Source organism: Xyrauchen texanus, chromosome 40 (assembly GCF_025860055.1).
Source record: "Xyrauchen texanus isolate HMW12.3.18 chromosome 40, RBS_HiC_50CHRs, whole genome shotgun sequence".
NCBI classification, from domain to species: domain Eukaryota; kingdom Metazoa; phylum Chordata; class Actinopteri; order Cypriniformes; family Catostomidae; genus Xyrauchen; species Xyrauchen texanus.
Window position 1 is genome coordinate 32,731,495 of NC_068315.1, and position 22,362 is coordinate 32,753,856.

The following is a 22,362-nucleotide window of genomic DNA, read 5'->3' on the forward strand; positions in this document are numbered from 1 at the left end:
ACCTTTTTATCTACCACGGGAATTCACCACTGTTTGCATAACCGGAGTTTACATTCCCCCCAGCGCTAACGCTAAGGAAGCGCTCTGTGAACTGTATGGGGCTATGAGCGAACTGCAGAACGCTCACCCTGACGGACTGTTTATTGTCGCCGGAGATTTCAACCATGCAAATCTCAAGACAGTGCTCCCTAAATTCCATCAGTATGTGGACTTTGCAACGAGAGGGGCGAACGCGCTTGATCTTTTTTACGCAAACATCCCAGGCGCGTACCGGGCGGAGCCCCGCCCCCACCTCAGCTACTCAGACCACATCTCTGTTATGTTAATTCCAGCATACAGACCGCTCGTCAGACGCACAAAACCGCTTCAGAAGCAGGTGAAAACCTGGCCAGCAGGAGCCATCTCTGCTCTTCAGGACTGTTTTGAGTGTACTGACTGGCACATGTTCAGGGAGGCTGCAACATATGGCGATTCTACCAACTTGGAGGAATACACAGCATCAGTGACCAGCTACATCAGCAAGTGCATTGATGATGTCACTTTCTCCAAGACCATCACCACACGCTCCAACCAGAAGCCGTGGATGACTGCGGAGGTGCGCACGCTGCTGAGGTCCCGAGACTCCGCCTTCAGAGCAGGCGATAAGGCAGCCCTAAGAACAGCTAGGGCCAAACTGTCACGGGCAATCAGAGAGGCAAAGCGCGACACGCCCAGAGAATCCACAGTCACTTCCAGGACAGCGGTGACACGCGCGCATGTGGCAGGGCATCCAGGCCATCACCAACTACAGGACAACATCAGTTGCCTGTGACAAAGATGCCTCCCTTCCAGATGCGCTGAACGACTTCTACGCTCGGTTTGAAGTGCAGAACGACGTGATGGCGAGGAAGTCCACCCCTCCTCCCAACGACCAGGTGCTCTGTCTTACCACGGCAGATGTGAGGAAAACTCTACGTAGAGTCAACCCACGGAAGGCTGCTGGACCAGACAACATTCCTGGCAGAGTGCTCAGAGGATGTGCAGACCAGCTAGCAGATGTTCTTACCGACATCTTCAACATCTCTCTGAGCAGCGCCGTTGTTCCAACGTGTTTCAAGGCCACCACCATCATCCCCATGCCAAATAAGTCTTCAGTATCCTGCCTCAACGACTACCGTCCCGTCGCACTTACACCCATCATCATGAAGTGCTTCGAGAGGCTCGTCATGAGGCAGATTAAGACCCAGCTGCCCCCTCACTAGACCCACTGCAGTTTGCGTATCGTTCAAACCGTTCAACGGACGATGCCATCACCACAACCCTCCATCTGGCCCTCACCCACCTAGACAATAAGGACTCATACGTTCGAATGCTGTTCATAGATTTCAGCTCAGCATTCAACACAATCATTCCCCAGCACCTGATTGGAAAGCTGAACCTGCTGGGCCTGGACACCTCCCTCTGCAACTGGATCCTGGACTTCCTGACTGGAAGACCTCAGTCAGTCCGGATCGGGAACAGCATCTCCACCACCACCACACTGAGCACTGGGGCCCCCAGGGCTGTGTGCTCAGTCCACTGCTGTTCACTCTGCTGACTCACGACTGTGCAGCAATGCACAGCTCGAATCACATCATCAAGTTCGCCGATGACACCGACCGTGGTGGGTCTCATCAGCAAGAACAACGAGTCAGCATACAGAGAGGAGGTGCAGCAGCTGACGAACTGGTGTAGAGCCAACAACCTGTCCCTGAATGTCGACAAAACAAAAGAGATGGTTGTTGACCTTAGGAGAGCACAAGGTGAACACACTCCGCTGAACATCGACGGCTCCTCTGTGGAGATCGTCAAGAGCACCAAATTCCTTGGTGTTCACCTGGCGGAGAACCTCACCTGGTCCCTCAACACCAGCTCTATCACCAAGAAAGCCCAGCAGTGTCTCTACTTTCTTCGAAGGCTGAGGAAAGCACATCTCCCAACCCCCATCCTCACTACATTCTATAGAGGGACTATTGAGAGCATCCTGAGCAGCTGCATCACTGCCTGGTTTGGGACTTGCACCGTTTCGGACCGCAAAGCCCTGCAGAGGATAGTGAGGACAGCTGAGAAGATCATTGGGGTCACTCTTCCCTCCATCAAAGACATTTACAAAAACACTGTATCCGCAAAGCAACCAGCATTGTGGACGACCCCACACACCCCTCACACAAACTCTTTACCCTCCTCCCGTCTGGCAAGAGGTACCGAAGCATTCGGGCCCTCACGGCCAGACTGTGTAACAGCTTCTTCCCCAAGCCATCAGACTTCTCAATACTCAGAGACTGGTTTGACACACACGTGTCCTGAGTTGCACTTTAATAACTGACACTTTATAACTGTCTGCTACCTCAATAACTGCTATGTGCATAGAACATTATCTCATAGTATGTTATGTTTACATTTTTAGAAACTGTCATCTTTTTGCACTACTGAGTACTGGTCGGCGCTGCACTGTCTATTGTCCTGTTCATTGTCAGTAATTTGTTGTACTGTCCTGTACTTTTTGCACATGTTTGCACGTGCACTTTATATATATAGGTATATATAGGTAGTTTATATAGGTATTTTATTTCGTTGTGTAGTCTCATGTGGTCCTATGTTGGTCCTTTGTTGTTTTTATGTAGCACCATGGTCCTGGAGGAACGTTGTCTCGTTTTGCTGTGTACTGTACTAACTGTATATGGTTGAAACGACAATAAAAACCACTTGACTTGACTTGACTAACCTTGTTCTCTGCCTGTTTGTTGTGGAATGTTTCCATGTCTAGGTGTCCTGTTGATTCCTGTTAGAAGCCTCATTTCTGTTCACTGCTGATTCAAATTTTGGTTTGGCACCAAACCAGCCATGTGGCCTTTGAGACTTCCCTCTCCAGCCCAGCCAGTCAACTACTCCTCATGTTCTGGGACTGAGTTTTTGCCTTTTGGGGAACTATGTTTTTCCTTTTATTTAGTAAATATTTTGAACTCTGCAGTTAAGTCCTCATCCTTTCTCTTAACAAAACCTAAAAAAATGTGAAAATTCTGTAACGTTCAATTTTTTTAATAGATAAAGCAATTTTTATGAATGGATTCAGTGAGTCCGTCTGTGTTTTCCACATCGCGTAACAATGGAATATTTGATTGAATGGACTTCAATCTTTGAATTATAGAAAACATATTCACATCCCAAGGTTTAAAGGCCACATAACCAGGCTATTTGTGCTTTTCCAGTTGTTTAAAAACACATTAATGGCTAAAGTCTGATAACACTGTATTCAGCACAAACTGGGCTACAATAATATGTGAGCAACATGTGTGTACATGTTTGTATTTTGAAAAAATAAAGTTTATGCATGGTTTTTGAAAAAACTAAATTTGTAAGTAATTGAAATAAAGCCATATAACACATACTAAACATTTGTCCACAAGCCTTTTGAGAATGGGTCTTGTAGCCTAGAGTTTTTGCTACAAAATGATGTGAAAACCATCCTGATCACTCATTCATACAAAACAATATAGTAATTTAACTTTTGTAAGACACTTTTAGTGTCTTTTAGTTAACTATCATGAATATTGATTGTAATTCACACCTGAGGAGACAAAAGACCCTGGGCCTATCAATGAGGAATGTGACAGAAAGAGAATGAATGTTAGGAGACTTAATGATTAAAAGTTTTAAGTTAATAGAAATAATCTGACTATACATTTTCTTTACTTAATTTTAGACCTACACTACTGTTTAAAAGAAGTCTCTTCTGCTTACCAAGACTGCATTTATTTGATCCAAAATACAGTAAAAACAGTGATATTGTAAACAGTTTTCTATTTGAATATATTGTAAAATGCAATTTGTGATCAAAGCTGAATTTTCAGCATCATTACTACAGTCTTCAGTGTCACATGATACTTCAGAAATCATTATAATATGCTGATTTTCTAATATGGGCATATTTAAAGTGCATTTTACTCATTTATCCTGAACACATATTTGCAAGCACAAGCTTTGTTGATGATAATGAGGCAGCATTAACTAGTTAAAATATAATCTAAACGTTCATATTATTTTTATATCATATTACATATCATATTTATATCATACAGTATAGAATTTAAATACCTGATTTAGCCGTTTTTTATTTGTCATATTGTAGAATAAGTTAGCATTTGGACCCTACAAGAGCATTTTTAGTTGTAGTGCCCCCTACAGGCACATTTTTTAAACGTGCTTTTGAATATGTGTCAAGTTTTGTAACATTTGGCCTTTTCGTTTGGTAGATATTAGTAAATTCGCACAAAATGGATGACACCTGACCAATTCGTTGGCTTACATCTTTGTAACGTTTGACGAATCAAAATTCATGTGATAGTATTTTGTCAGGAGGGTCCATAGTAGACAAACACCGATTTTTATGCGAATTGGACATACGGCCTAGGAGGAGTTCGAAAAAGTAGGCTTTTCGAATTATGCAAATTAGCGTGAAAATGTGCATGACGATGTAAGATACTTGAGTGTGCGACAAAACGGTTTAGGAGTTATGTGCAAAAACATACAAATTATCAATATAGCAACACCTTGAGGCTGAACGGGCCCAAACTTTGATACATTTAGCACTCTGGGGGACTACAATCCTTCAAAGTTTCAGCTCTCTTCGGTGCATCCGGAATGTATTCACAGCGCTTCACTTTTTCCACATTTTGTTATGTGGAAAAATGGATTAAATTCATAATTTTCCTAAAAATTCCTCAAAAATAACAATGTTAAAGAAGTTTGTTTAAAATCTTTGAAAATTTATAAAAAATAAAAAACGAAACCTTGTCTAATAGGTGCTCAAACTTCATTGGCCGTGTTTTTTGAGAAACGCCAATGTCCTCATACATTCAGTCATGGCACCTTGTATAAAGACACTGCACGCCGTTTTTCAACTCAATCAGACTAACAGACTAAAAACAATGGGTTTCTAGCCCTTAGGGCTTGAACCCCTAATACTACTAAAAACCTTAACAATTACAATGGGTTTCTAGCCCTTTCGGTCTTGAACCCCAAATAATAACAAAAATCCTAACAAAAACAATGGGTTTCTAGCCCTTCGGGCTTGAACACCTAATACTACTAAAAACCTTAACAATTACAATAGGGTTTCAGCGCCAAGCGCTTGAACCCCTAATACAAATCTTAACAGTTACAATAAGGTTTCAGCACTAAGCATTGAACAGCTAAGAAAAATCCTAATAAAAACAATAGGTTTCTAGCCCTTTGGGCTTGAACCCCTAAAAATCCTAACAAAAACAACAGGTTTCTAGCTCTTCGGGCTTGAACCCCAAATAATAATAAAAATCCTAACAAAAACAATGCGTTTCCAGCCCTTTGGGATTTAACCTCAAAATACGTAAAATCGTAACAATTACAATAGGGTTTCAGCGCTAAGCACTTGAACCCCTAATAATAATAAAATGTTTAACAATTATGATAGGGTTTCAGCACTAAGCGCTTGAACCCCTAAAAATCATAACAATTACAATAGGGTTTCAGTGCTAAGCACTTGAAACCCAAAAAATCGTTACAATTACAATATGGTTTCGCCGCTAAGCGCTTGAACCCCTACAAATCTTAACAGTTACAATAGGGTTTCAGCGCTAAGCGCTTGAACCCCTAAAAATAGTAACAATTACAATAGGGTTTCAGGGTTAAGCACTTGAACCGCTAATAAAAATCCTAATAAAAACAATAGGTACTAGCCCTTCGGGCTTGAACCTCTAAAAATCCTAACAAAAACAATAGGTTTCTAGCCCTTCGGGCTTGAACCCCTAATAATAATAAGAAACATTCTAACAAAAACAATTGTTTTCTAGACCTTCGGGCTTGAACCCCTAATAATATAAAACATTCTAACAAAAACAATTGGTTTCTAGCCCTTCGGGCTTGATACTACCTTGTTTTGGTGAAACTATTATTCACAAAAGTATGAACCTCTCACTATCGCAATGATAGTTTGTGATAAAATACCATAATTACAGCAATTATTGTTACCAGGTCTACTATAAAACTTAAAATTAATATTATTTCACCAGTATAAAAAGCTTACAAGATCTTTCTTATGCTGACTAATAAGTTGCCATCTGTTTCTTTTTTTTTATTATTTGTGCAATTCGAGAATGTTCATATTTGTGTGCTTGTTCACAAATTTCAGTTTTTTCATGTTTTTTGTGAATATTAATGATTTCTGTACGGGTCTTTCTATATCAGAAATGTTAGTCATAAAAAAAGCTAATAAATTAACAGATAAAGCAAAAATAGCAAGTGTGGGTCCCAGCAAGTGTGGTATCCAAAATGTCATATTTGGGTCCTGGGCCAAGAAAGTTTAAGAACTCCTGTCCTAAATGAAATTGGAATATAGGAAATAAATGATTTTCACCTTTGTGTGAATTTCAGGTAAGGTGTGTAGTCAATAACCGCCTCAGACTTCCCATCCAGAGCCTCCCCTTTCAGACAGAAACTGACAACAAGTACACAACTCCATTATTCAACAGTCAACACATTGATTTCATTGCATATCATTCTAGATCTGTTAAAAAAAAGAAGAAAATAAAAAAACTATTAAGCTACCTATTTATTTCCACAAAGTAGGCAGCACAACTATGCTGCTTTATAAGATAACTTGTGTGGGCAAATTCAAGAGCAATGTCATATTGCCTCCTATGCTCGCAACAAAAGTCTGTGCATTACAGTGATTTTACCACTTGTAAGGGGGTTTTGAACTCCTAATAGTTGTGTGTGCTATGAATTTTCAGCTTATTCAGTATTATGTTATTAGCTTAGCAGCATGCTAACATAAAACTTTATTGGAATCAATTGAAACTCAAGTTTTCTATACCCTTCACAGGAGGAGTGCTATTTGTTTAGCACTCTTGAGTTGTTGCCTACGTAAAGTGTTAAGAAGCAGTCAATTTTTGGTTCCATTTCAGTTAGGAAGCTGCCTTACTAAGCTGTTGTCTATTTAAGCAGTACACATCAAGGCAGCACACTAGGTTTTGGAACAAAGCTTCTGTCTTCGTGTATTCCTCATTTTACTACTCCTTGCCTTATCTCTCCTCTAACCTGAAGTCGATCGCTCCAAGTCCAATAAGCATTCCAGTCAAAACAGTTGCTTCCTCTCTCAACATGATGGCACCTTCATCATAGAACCTCCTATCGACAAGCACACACATACAAAACACACAATCAATTTATAGATATACAGTTTTCTATTGTATATGGACTGCATATATTATGTACAAGCACATTGGTGGTATGGTTAAAGTTTTGTAACTTTTTCTCTTTAAAACTGACCTGGTGGTGCGGCAATCTCGCAAAGCTGTTGAGATGTATTCAGACAACCGTTTCTCCATGAGTGCAACTCGCAGCCACGCTCTGCCCTACAGCCATAGTAGAATAACATATTAATGCAATCTTAATAAAACAAACATAAGTGACATCATAAAACATGTTTTGAGCATTCCTGACTTTCTGCAATTCTGTGACTTGTTAATTTCTATGATTTACTCATGGTCTTTTTAGATGATTTTTATTGTGAGTTTATGCCAAACATGGGACAAAAAAAAGTAACTTATGAAACAGCACCCTTACAAAACAGTAATGTGATGGTACAATAGCACAGTGATGTATCAGATGGTAATCATAATACTTTGATATTTATCATGGTACTAAATGAGTACCATATTCATGAATGAAACTAAAATAAAATAAAACTTTATTTAATTTAGTTTTTTTCTCCCCTTTTTCTCCCTTTGGAATGTCCAATTCCCAATGCACTCTAAGTCCTCATGGTGGAGTGATGACTCGAAGTTACCTCCGTGTCTGAGATCGTCAACCGACGCATCTTATAATGTGGCTTTTTGAATGAGTTACCGTGGAGACATAGCGCATGTGGAAACTTCATGGCATCCATCGCAGCATCCACGCACAACTCACCACGCACCCCACCAAGAGCGAACCACATCATAGCGCGAGGAGGTTACCCCATGTGACTCTACCCTCCCTAGCAACCGGGCCAATTTGATTGCTTAGGAAACCTGGCTGGAGTCACTCAGCATGCCCTGGATTCAAACTCATGAACTCTAGGGGTGTTAGTCAGCGTCTTTACTCACTGAGCTACTCAGGCCCCCAATTTACTTGAGTTTTTGATAGTAGACCTTTATGGTTAAATTTGGAGCCCTTACAACCCACCTTCCTAAAATAATGACAAAATTATTGGAATCTGAAATTTGTTCATTTACATTTACATTTATTCATTTGGCAGACGCTTTTATCCAAAGCGACTTACAAAAGAGATCATTTAAATTATAAATTTTTGGCATGTTTTATACATTTGTATTTTTTTAACACCTGATTTTTCTGTTTTACTTTTTTCAAAGGTGGAGTACGCTGTAAATTTTCAGATTATAAAATTACAGGTTCAAATGTTTAGATTAAGAAAACATTCAGAACTCCAAATACAAATCTCTCAAATTAATTTCTAAGAAATTCAGATCAAAACAAACAAGGCCAAAAGGACAAGTATCCATGTTCCACAGGGAATAGTAAAGGCTGTCATAATAATCGAACTTAGTGGTTTAAACGTCACTGTTCCACCTTTATAGCCTTTAGTAGACATTAAAATGCCACTAGATAGCGATAACACTGGTCAGTCCTAAAAAAAATGTACAACGTTAAACATATTTAAATTACATCAGTTAATCCATTAGCTCTGGGATTTTTAAAACACTAAAACTAAAATAAAAACTTAATATACAGAAACTAGAAAACACTGAAAAAAAAAATAACTAAACTAACAGTCAAAGTGTGAAAACTCAGCTAAATTGGAATGGCAAACTGAAAATAAAATAGAAATATATTTAAAAACTACATTAAAAAATTTCAAACTATGGTAACTCTGATTTTAACTTGAGTTGAAGTGCAGAGATTTGCTCACCAACCTTAGCTCGAGAGGAGTTGATGTTCTCCATGTTCTCAATGCTGCTAATGCAGTTATTGGGCACTTTACTGCAGGCCAGACGGATGAAGTCCCAAAAACTCTGCTGACCATCGAACCAGCTGCCAGAGCCTGCAAAAGACATGGTGAAAGAATCCATTAAATTCACAGAAGTTACAACAGTATGTCCATGATGTTCTATCTATGATTATAAAATACTAAATGTCTTTAGTGTCCACTTTCATTACCTTTAAAGCGGTGGCTTAGTATGTGCTCCAGAATAGCAGCGAAGTTAATGAACTCCTCAGATGAGTCATCGATAGGCTCTGCTGTGTACTTTTCTAGTAGTGTCTTCACAGAAAACCTGCGTATACAATCATGGTACATCATCTATTGCATTCACAAGCAAATCTATATCTAATCTATTAGAGGTACAAACACATCTTGATACTCCAGTCACCACTCAAGCATCTTATAAATTATAGGTAACATTTAACATTGATAACATTTATGCATTTGGCAGACGCTTTTATTCAAAGCGACTTACAGAGCCCTTATTACAGGGACAATCCCTCCGGAGCAACCTGGAGTTAAGTGCCTTGCTCAAGGACACAATGGTGGTGGCTGTGGGGATCGAACCAGAGACCTTCTGATTACCAGTTTACCAGTTATGTGGTTTAGACCACTACACCACCACCACCACACCTGATAGGTTATAAAATTCAGGTTGAGTAATTACTACGAAAACTGACTGTGAGAGACAATGATATAGTAAAAGTCAATGATGCAAGTGTGGAAGTGTGTGTGTGTTCCTTTGCATAGTTCCCTTGAACTGTATGTATCAATCCACTTAATGACTCTTTCTGCAAAATTACTAAAACATTTTGCTACATGACTACTTCATTACAGTAATCCAAAGATACGTAGGCCATCAAAACAACTTCTATGTATTCAATGTATAAATGAACAGAGGCTCAGATGTAATGACAATGCATTAGGATGATTCTTACAACACCTGTCAAGAAAATGTCCTTGTCCTTTTTTACTCCACAATAAAAAGAAACGAATAAGAAATAATTTTATGCATACACAAAATTAAGCCTTTTTATATATATATATATATATATATATATATATATATATATATAAGGCTTAATTTTGTGTATGCAAAAAATTATTTCTTATTCATTTCTTTTTATTTTATACTGGTGACATTATTTTCATGAGTTATACACATTTTACACCCCAATTCTCATTACCACAATGTGAAAGAAGATGGTCATTATGATATTCTGAGAAATGCAATGTGAAAAAACAAATAGTGAATTTCTTATGTACTCCATTTCTAATGCCTTTCATTTTCTCTAGAAAATCCCTGTACAACAGCATTTTTTTTTTATTATTTAAAAAACAAAAATATTATGTTAGGGTAATGAGAATAATTTTCTTTGTGCAAAATCTAAGTTATTTATTTGACTTTTTATTATTATTGATTTGGGGTTACATATGACCAGAACATTTTCTTGACAGGTTTCATGAGGCCTCGTGAGAATCACTCATTAGTGTACATAATGTATTACTGTGTTGTATTATTTGTCGTGTTGTTAGCAATGCCTGATTTCATAGATACATTTTTTAACTTGGGTCAAATGTTTTGGGTAGCCTTCCACAAGTTTCTCACAATAAGTTGCTGGAATTTTGGCCCATTCCTCCAGACAGAACTGGTGTAACGGAGTCAGGTTTGCAGGCCTCCTTAATCACACACGCTTTTTCAGTTCTGCCCACAAATTTTCTATCTGATTGAGGTCAGGGCTTTGTGATGGACACTCCAATACTTTGACTTTGTTGTGCTTAAGCCATTTTGCTACAACTTTGGAGGTATGCTTGGGGTCATTGTCCATTTTGCAACCAAGCTTTAACTTCCTGGCTGATGTCTTGAGATGTTGCATCAATATAACAACATCACCTCATGATGCCATCTATTTTGTGAAGTGCACCAGTCCCTCCTGCAGCAATGCACCCCCATAACATGATGCTGCTACCCTCATGCTTCACGGTTGGATGGTGTTCTTCAGCTTGCAAGCCTCACCCTTTTTCCTCCAAACATAACAATTGTTATTATGGCTAAACAGTTAAATTTTTGTTTCATCAGACCAGAGGACATTTCTCAAAAAATATCTTTATCCCAGTGTGCACTTGCAAACTGTAGTCTGGCTTTTTATTAGCGGTTTTGGAGCAGTGGATTCTTCCTTGCTAAGCAGCCTTTCAGGTTATGTCAATATGGGACTAATTTTACTGTGGATATAGATACTAGTCTACCTGTTTCCTCCAGCATCTTCACAAGATCCTTTGCTGTTGTTCTGGGATTGATTTCCACTTTTCACACCAAATTACGTTTATCTCTAGGAGACAGAATGTGTCTCCTTCCTGAGTAATATGATGGCTGCATAGTCCCATGGTGTTTATACTTGCATACTATTGTTTGTACAGATGAACGTGGTACCTTCAGGCATTTGGAAATTGCTCCCAAGGATGAACCAGACTCTTGGAGGTCCACAATGTTTTGTCTGAGATCTTGGCTGATTCTTTTGATTTTCCTTTGTTGTCAAGCAAAGAAGGTAGGCCTTAAAATACATCCACAGGTACACCTCCAATTAGCCAATCAGCATAGAAGCTAATTGGCTAATTGCCTAAAGGCATGACATCATTTTATGGAATTTTCCATGCTACTTAAAGCCCAGTTAACTGTATGTAAACTTCTAGCCCTTTGGAATTGTGATATAGTCAAGTAAAAGTGAAACAATCTGTCTGTTAACAATTGTTGGAAAAATTGCTTGTGTCTTGCGCAAAGTAGATGTCCTAAACGACTTGCCAAAACTCTAGTTTGCCAATATAAAATCTGTGGAGTGGTTACAAAATTTGTTTAAATGACTTCAACCTAAGTGAATGTATACAGACAGACAGACAGACAGACAGACAGACAGATAGACAGACAGATAGATATTCCTATCTATGCCAAAGAAACCTGTGACTTCACCAGTTGTTCTGTCCACAACAATAACTCTTTCAGTAACCTCCTCCAAAACAGTAGCTACAATAGGCAGACAAGTATGGCCTGACAGCCAGTGACTGAGAATTATAAACCTTAAAGGAAAATTCCATGTTCAAGACAAGTTAAAGGAATGTTCCGGGTTCAATACAAGTCAAGCTCAGTTGACATAATTTGTGGCATAATACTGATTCCATAGAGACTTATTTTGTTTGCCCCTCCTTTTCTTTAAAAAAAAAAAAAAGCACAAATATGTGTTACAGTTAGGCACTTACAATGGAAGTGAATGGGAGACAATTTTTGAACGTTAAAATATTCACTTTTTCAAAGGTATAGCCACAAGACATAAACAATATGCATGTAAACATGACTTTGTGTAATAAAATCACTTACTAACCTTTTCTGTGTAAAGTTATAGCTACTGATCTACATATATAACTGGATTGCTCATGATGTCACAACAGTGAACCTACTGCACCGCCATCTTTGTATTCCCTAACATTCTGTATTCCTATGGGTTTCAATGGGAAATCATCTGTTTTCATGAGTCATTTTTACCCATCCAGTTTTTTAAGTCTGCATATACAGCATCAAAATGCAATCTTCCTATACATATAATTTGTTTTATATTTGGACTATCATTTTTTCCCCCTGCTTATCCTAAGTATGAGCGTGTTATGTTACTCTTTACTGCAGCAGAATTAAGTTCAGCGGCGCACGTGTTACTTCATTAGAAACAAGTTTAAGAAACTGAGGTAAAATATCAGTAGACATTTTCAAACATATGTTTTGCAGGCTTTAAAGTTGTTATTCTGAATACATAATTATGCTTTGTAACTTTTGTTTACTTTGAACACTCATTATGGTTATTTTCTTAGGCTAAATTAATATTTGATTTGTAGCTAAAGTTATCTTAGGAAAATAACCACAATGAAACAACAATATAACTCACCACGTTAGCTTTTTTGGTCAAGTGGAATATCTACTTGCAGATCAACACCGGTGATACAACTGATGAATATAATGTGGGCTTGCTTTAATTCTGTGTGTGATTTGTCTTTTTGCAGTGCAGGCCTGAATACAGCCAGCTCACAGGCATAATTTCTAAAGTGGTCAATTGGAATTGACAAGGAGCACATGGATTTTGTAGAAGTTAAACAAGGTAAGTTTGCATCTTGGATTTCAATAATCATCAAACTGAATGTTAGATAATACCGGAATTAGTTTGCAACAGGAGGAAAAGCTGTATGAGGAGAATCTTTTATTGTAATGAGCTGTTTTAACAGGTAAGAGAATAGACAACAATAACGGAGTAAAAAATATTATACTATCCGTTTTCATTTGCAATTAAGATACTTTTGCAACATGCAGTATAACAATAGTCTTATAAAATGACTGTTTCAGATAGTTATAATTTTTAATTTTAACCAAAAATTTAAATTCTGTCATCATATTCTCAACCTCATGTCCTTCCAAATACATATGACCTTCTTTTGCAGAACCCCCAAAAAAGGTATTTTGTATTCCATATAAGGAAAGTAAATCGTGAGCAAAATAGCTTGTTTTGGTCCATCGACTTTCATTATATGGACAAAAACGTTCTTTAAAATATCATCTTTTGTGTTCCACAGAAAAAGTCATACAGATTTGGAAGGACATGATGTTGAGTAAATAGCTTACATAAGTTGGGATGTAAAGTTCACACTAAGGACTTAGTAACTACTAGTTAGTTTGTAACTAAGACAGTGCTTAATTTGGTTACACCACCTGTTCTTAAGGCAAGTCTTAACTAGTAGGTCATAAGCTCTCTGTAAAGCGTAATTGCATAATATGATGTTTACCTGTATTATCCAATAAGCAGCCTTCAAATTTGTACACAGAAGTATTAAAAAGCCTTGAACTTCAATTTGATCTTGTTAAGGTTGATAAACAAACCTTGTTTGTTCATGTAAATGTCAGCTGTAATAAATTATATCCACATTAATATAAGATACATAATAAAAGTAGATTTAATAAATAGTATATTTGCCCTGTGTAATTAACAAAATATAGGAACTGTATCTAAAATAAATAAGGGGTGATAAATAAATACTAATACAACAGACTGGAAAAACAGACATTAATTCATTTAATATCTTATACATTTTGAATGTGTTGAAACTTGACACCGGTCGACGCACCCTGAAAACTGCACCGTTTCATGCCGTTTAAGACAGGCTTAAATGAAAGGTTTTTTTCCTCTCTCTCTCATAAATGTCAATGTCATACTGAATGTCGAAATGATTGATGCCCGTCACACAAAACATGAGCTGTTGAAGAAATCGACGCACCCTGAAAACTGCACCGTTTCATGCCGTTTAAGAGAGGCTTTAATGAAAGGTTTTTTCCTCTCTCTCTCATAAATGTCAATGTCATACTGAATGTCGAAATGATTGATGCCTGTCACACAAAACATGAGCTCATTGATGTCATAAAATATCAGTCTGCTTTTTTATTCCATCAGTTATGCCTGGTCGGAGTCTTCCGTAAATATTTAGTTAATACGTAGGGTTGTGTTCTACCTAAGTTTCATGGTGTACCACTCAAATATTTAGTAGTGTGTAAATTGTGACTTAGTGCCCATTTACGCCACAACTAGACTAAGTTGTAACTTGCGTACAGCTGATGCAACAGCCCCCTGCTCTTTATATCGTACTTTTTTTTTTTGGTGTACAGGCTTGCCCAGAGTTTTCCTAAGCCATTGGAGAGTGATGCAGCACATGTTTCCTTGGCAATGAACTGGAGCCTGATGTTAGTGCAGCTTTCTGCAATCCACTTTGAGTATGAAGATGTGATTGTTGTATGGTTCTAGGTTGAACATGTGTGCCTCAAGTTCCTTCAATGCAGAACCACCATGGAGTTCCAGAACCTTTGTGGGGACAGAGATGGCCTTGTGAGTGCGTGCTGTTGAAGAAATCTCTCAGCTGTCTTGCAGACTTTCAGGACGCTGTCTGATGGTCTTATAAGTCCACCTCGGGACTTCATGTCGATCAGTGTGTTCATCTTGGGAAGAGCTCTCGACACTGAGTGCTGATAAACAGGTAGTGCACTGAATCTTCTTCATAGTTGTTTTAACTGCAAAACCTGCTATGTACTCCACCACAGCCTCTTTGCCCATGGACAAGCTGACTTACAGTGATGTTTTTCTCTGTGTCTTCTGTTTCAGACTGAATGTCAACTTCTGAAATGCCAGCATATCAGAAGGTGTTGCCTCTAGTACCACTGTGCTATCCAGTGGAGAACAGTTGGCACTAGCTCTGATGGCATGTCTTGCTACCATTCTTTTGAAAGCTGATTTAAATTGCCTTGCTGTTGGATTGTTGTTAAATCCATTAGCAGATTTGTCCCCACATCTTTTCACATTTTTATTGTTCACTTTAATAGTCCATTTTTGTGTGAACTTGGAAGCTTCTGTTAATGAAAAAATATATATTTACATTTATGCATTTGGCAGACGCTTTTATCCAAAGTGACTTACAGTGCACTTATTACAGGGACAATCCCCCCTGAAGCAACCTGGAGTTAAGTGCCTTGCTCAAGGACTCAATGGTGGTGGCTGTGGGGGATCGAACCAGTGACCTTCTGATTAACACTTATGTGCTTTAGCCCACTACACCACCACCACTCCTCTGAATGATTATATACATGAATGATTTCCTTAAGTGTGCATATGTCAGATTATGATTTAATAGATATGGGGATTGTTGAAATAATTAAATGCTCACAAGATGGTATGTACATATTCCAGAAATGAATGCAAATGCATGGGTAATTCCATTAAGTAAAGGTAAATTAATGTATATATATATAAAACTTATATATGAACTTTTGCATGTATATACTATACTACATTCTTAATTTTGGTTATTTGTTTATTCTGAAGAGGTACTATCTAGTTACAATATCAGCACAAAGCTAGTCGTTTTAATTAACAATCACTGATCTCAGTGATTATAACTTTAAAACTTGTTGATGTGCTGCATATGAACTTTTGCGTGTATATTCATTCTTATTTTATGAACTTTTGCGTGTATATTCATTCTTATTTTTAGTTATTCTGGATTTATTCTGAAGAGGTACTGTCTAGTTACAATATCAGCACAAAGCTAGTCATTTTTATTAACAATCACTGATCATCACATTTACTGTAGGCTACAGTCTAGTAAAAAAAAAAAGAGTTAATAATGTTATACAGATGTATAATTTGTCAACTTTATGAACAATTTTGAACAGCACAATATATAGTAAATATGAACTCATTTAAACAAAGTAAAGTCTAATGGGTGGGGTCAATGATCATCAGCAGGTTTAAACTGAAGACAGGGAAACGTTGCATCCTGTAACAATCAGCAGATGTCGCTATTGGATACTTTTGCTTTAAAAAAGGGGTCATTTATACACTTTGATGTTGTATTTTTAATGTTGATTATTAAAGATTATGATCATTATGCCCACTCTACATGGGGATAACGACTCATTTGTGCTTATTTTTTACATAGTCTGTATAAATTACAAACTGTGGGCACTTCCACATCCTTTAGTGAGCGTTGTTTAGCGGTTAAACGCTGCACATCAGGTCATATTTAGAGTTTCGTCTGTTGGCGGTCGCTGCCCTCTGTCTGGTGGCTTCACCTACTGCTGGCAGTTTAGAGTTCTATGAGTAATCCTGTTATAAACATATAGATCAGTGGTTATAGCCAATTTTACAACTGTGTTGCCATGACAATGTAATGTCAACAAACCTTAAAATGACTGTAAAAATTTTAAACAGCTTTACAGCTCAAATAATAGATGTAAGTGCTTTAATAAAATTATAAGCTTGAGATTTCTGCCTTCAAACCCTAAAAAAATGGTGGTATTTACTTTCATTGGCCACATTCACTTCCATTGTAAGTGCCTCACTGTAACCTCGATTTTTGCTCTTATTTTTTATTTATTTTAAGAAAAGGAGGGACGAATCTAAATTATTTCCACATTATACCACAAATACTATCGATTGAGTTTAACTTGTACTGAACCCGGAATGTTTCTTTATTCAGAATTTTAATGATTAACGCTTCTAAAGTGGCATATTTCTATGAGCCGTATCCTCCCTCACGTCACCACCCTTGCTGCCCTTGCTGAAGGAAGGGTGTCGTCATAGCAACGACATCATCCGGGTTACGGAACCACATATCGCATGTTATGTCCGGCTTCAAGCTCCTCTTTTCATTTGATAATATATCTTAATAATGTCTCCATTCAAAAATACAACAAATATAAGGCTTAAACAACTTAATTACGGACCTTGTAGACCTTCATACTGTGAACTAGGGGGCAAGCTGTATGGGCAATATATCTGACATACACCTTAACACCAAAACATGTCATGTCGCATCTTAAAGTGAAACGTTCACGGATTTGTTTTCAGCTGTCCTCTCTCTATAAATATAGATTTTGAATCATGTAACATCTCTTAAATTTAATAAATAAAGAATTGATAAGTGTTCTAAAAACTTACCTACAAACCGTGATGAGATTTTTTCTTTCCACGGCAATGCTCCTGGAAAAGCCTTTCTTGTACTGTGCACCCATAGCCATCGCGGACTGCATGAATCTCTGCTCCATCCCACTGGACCCCTCCCTTTACGCAATAAATATATACACAACCGCATTCAGAGATGAGGCATGAAAGATAGTCAATCTGAAAACGCCAATGTCCACTTATTAAAGTGCCGATGAACAGATGTATGTCTCAAGTATGGAGTGGTATGGAGATACTGATAGCAAGATCGTCTGCACCCCTCTTCTATTCTGACCTCGTCATGATCTTAGTATTCAACAAATCAGTAAAACGATTTTTATGATAATTCACATTTCTTTCAGTTGTCGGACTAAAAGCTTTAGTTTAGTTTAAGTTTTAAATTTAGGGCACCAATCTGACTAAAGTAAACGAATAATTAGCTAAAAATGTTATTAAAAGTGACCCGTATGCTTGCATGACTGCGTATCAAGGACGCACAGACCGCAGCTAGCGAAGTCGGCCACTAGAGGGAGCGTATTCTTAAAGGAATAGGTCACCCAAAGTGAAAATTAATAATTTACTCACATATATAGTTCAACCCATATGACCCGAGTGGATAGTGCTTCTTTTAAAGCTTAATAAAGGGCCCCAAAGTGTCAAACAGTAATCCATGTCACTCCTGCATCATATTCCATGTCCGCCCCCCCCACCCCCCATACACTTTCAAGTAGCCTACACCTAATCAAACACACCCATCATCAACAAAGCTTGTACAAATAAACTAATAAATTGCTTCAATAATATAAACCTTAAAAATGCTAAACTATCAACTGTAGTTTTCTAGCACATGTATCACTGCTTCAGAACATAATGTCACATGCAGATTACAATTAGTTAAAAAGTACTTAAATATTTATATTTTTTCGACACTAAAAGCATTTGCATCTCTTTAGAATAATTAATTTAACCACTGGAGTCGTATCGATGACGTTTATGCTGACTATCTGGGATTTTTGGAACTTCAAAAGCGGATCACTATCCACTTGCATTTTAAGGTCTGCTGAGCTGGGATATTTAAAAAAAAATTAAAATGTGTCCTGGTAAAGAAAGAAAGTCAAACACACCTAGGTTATCATAAAGGTCAGTAAATGACGAGATAATTTTTGGGTGAACTGTCCATTTAAGGCCTAAGGCATCATGTAATTGAGATGTCTGAGGTGCATTTGAACCAGTCATTTGAAATTGTAATTTAAACATGTATAATTTTTCAAGTGCAAATGTCTCTAGAGAAGTAATATTTACATTGATTTTTTCTTTGTTTTCTTCAAACATCACTTGTTTCATGTTTTACTTTTGTTGACTTGGTTAATGGAGCATTGGCGTCCTCTGGAGGAAGACTGCTGTGACGCACTAGAGGGAGTGTAAGTTTCACGTTTCACAGTTCACACCAACTTTTACAATGTTTCCATACAAACAGAAGGGTAATAGACCACTGTATATACACACACACACACACACACACACACACACACACACACACACACACACACACACACACACACACACACACACACACACACACACACATATATAGATCAGTATAATATACCGGTACCTTTTTTCACAGTCTGTGATGACGCGTTTCCGCCTTATTTAGCAGCGTAAATCTCGCAATTTTTGTTTATTATAATTTTTTTAAGTATTGAGTGTACATTTATAACATTATACTTTGTGTTATATTACCCTAGATTCCGTTTAAAAAAATAATAATAACAACAACTGCGAGGGGATTTCTATTACAGCTGTTGAGTGTGACCATAAATTTGTCTTCTTCTCCCATTTTAGTGTCTTAATCCACTGCTCTCTATTTTATATTCCTCTTCTGGAAGGTCATTCAAACGTAGGAGTGTTATTTTTTTTCTTTTGGTCTTGGAGAAAATGGGTAAGTGAAAATAAAATTAGCTGTGATCTCACATTCACTGCTGTCAAAGTTTACCCTGCAAACGTTTACTATCGCGTTCCGACAACCTTCTGCTTAACAGTTTAGTGCTTTAGCCCACTACACCACCACCACTCCAATATTATTGCTTGTTTATGAAAATTTTAAAGTTTAATAGGTAAATTGCAACATTTAAAATTACAAGATAATACAAAGTTAAGGACACCACATTTTTCAAAAATCAGATTAGGGATCCAAAACCAGGTTAAGTCACTATTAGAGATACATTTCTTTATCCAATTAATCTTAAATGTCTGGTTGATAGTCTGAAAATCCAATGCATTAAGACAGCCCTCCTTATAGGTTTTTACCAGAGTTTTTCTTTGAACAAGTTCTGCTTTATTTTTCCCAAAAAAACAAAACCGCATAGATTTGATAATTTTAACATATAACGATGGAGCAGGGTATATTAAACGTGATATGCCCCTCAGCTTTAGAAAATAAGACTCTCCCGTAAATTGTTAAGTCTCTCTGCAGCCAGCAGTTAAATATCTTTTTTGTTTTGTTTAAATATGGCTGAAAATTTTGGAGAAGGCATTCAGAACCTGATTTACATGTCAGTCCCAAGATACCTGACACAATGTTTCACCTTAATTCCAAAAACAGATGTTTTTTCTGAATCATGCACATACATGATTTCACTCTTCCTGGGATTCACTACAAGCCCAGAATCCTTAGAAAAAAGATCAAAGCTACTTAAGGCAACTGACACCTGTTATTCATCTCCGAGAAAGAGGCATGTATCATCAGCTAATTGACTGATTGTTAAAGTGTTTTCTACAACCTTTATACCTTCAATGGAGGATTTTTTTTATGTATAACCTAAGAAGAAAAAGAAAGGGAGAAACAGGACATCCCTGACAGATACCTTGACCAACAACAAAACAGGGAGAAGTGCCAGAAGCTAAAGAAACATAACTATTAATACCATTATAAAGAGTGCATATCATAATTATAAACAAACTACCAAAACCAAATTTAGACAGTACTTCAAAGATAAAATAATGCTCAACATTGTCGAAGGCTTTTTAAAATTCAATAAAAAGAAAATAGCCTTTTTATTAATTAATTCAGCATAATCTAGAATATCTCAAATTAATCTAATGTTGTTGGAGATGTGCCTTACTTTTAAAAAACTAATAGGGTGTTAGAAATAATATAATTTAAACAAGGTTTCAGTTTTTCTGAATATATTTATGCTACTAATTTATAATCTGAATGTAAGAGAGTGATCGGGCTCCAATTATCTAGGTGGTTTAATTCTTTATTAGGTTTGTGTATGAGAGATATGAGACCGTGCATCATTGATTCTGCAAATTTGCCATTCACAGCACATTCTTTAAGCGCTTCATAGAGAAGGTCTATAATAGAGTCCCAAAAAACTTTAAAGAACTCAAAAGTTAAGCCATCGGGCCCTGGGGATTTATTGTTTGGCATTCATTTCACTATATTATAAAGATAATCTTTAGTAAAAGTTTTCTTGCAGAGCTCTCTGTTGTAATCATTAATTTTGGGAATCACAGATTGAATACAACAAAAGAAAACGGATGGAGTATGAGGGTCAAATAAAAAGGACATGAGAGGATATCAAATAAAGATCATTAGTTAAATTATTAATGTAAATAGATGACATTTTCTTATTGTTTGTATATTTATTTTCTAGGTCAAAGAAATAAGCAGAATTTTTCTCTCCAAACTCGCTCTTGACCTGATAAACGTACCCCTTGCTTTTTCTAGATAAATGTCATCCAGTCTATTTTGCTAAATATAAAGAGACTCCTTGTCATCATGACTAAGAGTTATGTTTTTCAGGATCTCATTCATCTTTTTAATAAAAATTTTAAATTCCTAATTTTTCAGCATTCATACTTAAAATGCTCCCATTTAGAGATGGCCGAGACACCAGCCAGAGATTTAAAGTTCCCTTAAATTTTCTCAATTTCCTGACAATATGAATCAGATAAAAGAAAAGAGCAATTTAACTTCCAGTAGCTGGGGTTTAACTCGTTTCTTTGCCTTATTCTAACATCAGACAGAATAATGTCAGTGGCTGCATGGTCTGTTAAAGGTGAGGGTGAATTTTCTGCAGAAGTCCAATAAGGTATTAAACAGTTAGATATCAGCCACAGATCTATTTGTGATTTTTGAGGAAAATACAGATAGTTTTTTCCTGACCGCAGCAGGAATTCAAACGGACAACCCTGCTGAAATCACACAGGATTTCCCAAGTAAGGCTCGATATCTGGGCAGATTGAGGTTAGAAACTGTGACTTTTCTCATAAACTAAATAATATATTTGATGCTGAATGTTTTATGTTTTGGTTACATTTATATGTTTAACAAGGATTGCTGTTTTGATTTGTGAGATCGTAATTTTTTAACTTTATCTGAACTAACCATTCAATCACGCTGTTACCAGCATGTATCCTCTGTTAAATTGCATGAACCCCAGTTTGTTCGCTCTCTCTCACACTCTCTGAAATTTACGGAGTGAGCAGCACCGCGGTTTATGTCCGAATCAGGCTGGTGTTTCCAAATTCTCCCGCCTTTTTCGTTCAGTTCCTTTGTGTCTGCTCATTACCACTCACAGGTGGTATAAGCTCTGTTGTTCTGGATCTGATCCAGCCATTTCCTTTCCCTACACATTCAAATAATCGTTGGCTCCGCCCTTTACGATCTAATCCTCCATTTTGAAACTAGTTTCCATTTTGAAACTGGTTCCACACGTGGAGTTTAGTGCGCCATTTTGTGTCTTTGTTACCGAATCTAGACAGACACCCACACACGCATACATACACTATTATGTC

At 37.3% G+C, this 22,362-nt stretch overlaps 1 protein-coding gene across 1 annotated transcript in view; it reads right to left on the minus strand.

Moving 5' to 3' along the window:
* The window catches only part of rundc3ab (RUN domain containing 3Ab), a 51,026-nt gene extending 33,046 nt beyond the window's left edge, over window positions 1-17,980 (minus strand). Inside the window, exons 1-6 of the mRNA XM_052112446.1 lie at window positions 17,554-17,980; window positions 9,214-9,329; window positions 8,970-9,097; window positions 7,324-7,409; window positions 7,093-7,182; window positions 6,410-6,490 (exon numbers count right to left, since the gene is read on the minus strand). Coding sequence (XP_051968406.1) covers window positions 6,410-6,490; window positions 7,093-7,182; window positions 7,324-7,409; window positions 8,970-9,097; window positions 9,214-9,329; window positions 17,554-17,660 — 608 coding nt within the window. The 5' untranslated portion in view covers window positions 17,661-17,980. The remainder of the gene's footprint in view (window positions 1-6,409; window positions 6,491-7,092; window positions 7,183-7,323; window positions 7,410-8,969; window positions 9,098-9,213; window positions 9,330-17,553) is intronic.
* Window positions 17,981-22,362: the final 4,382 nt, after the last annotated feature.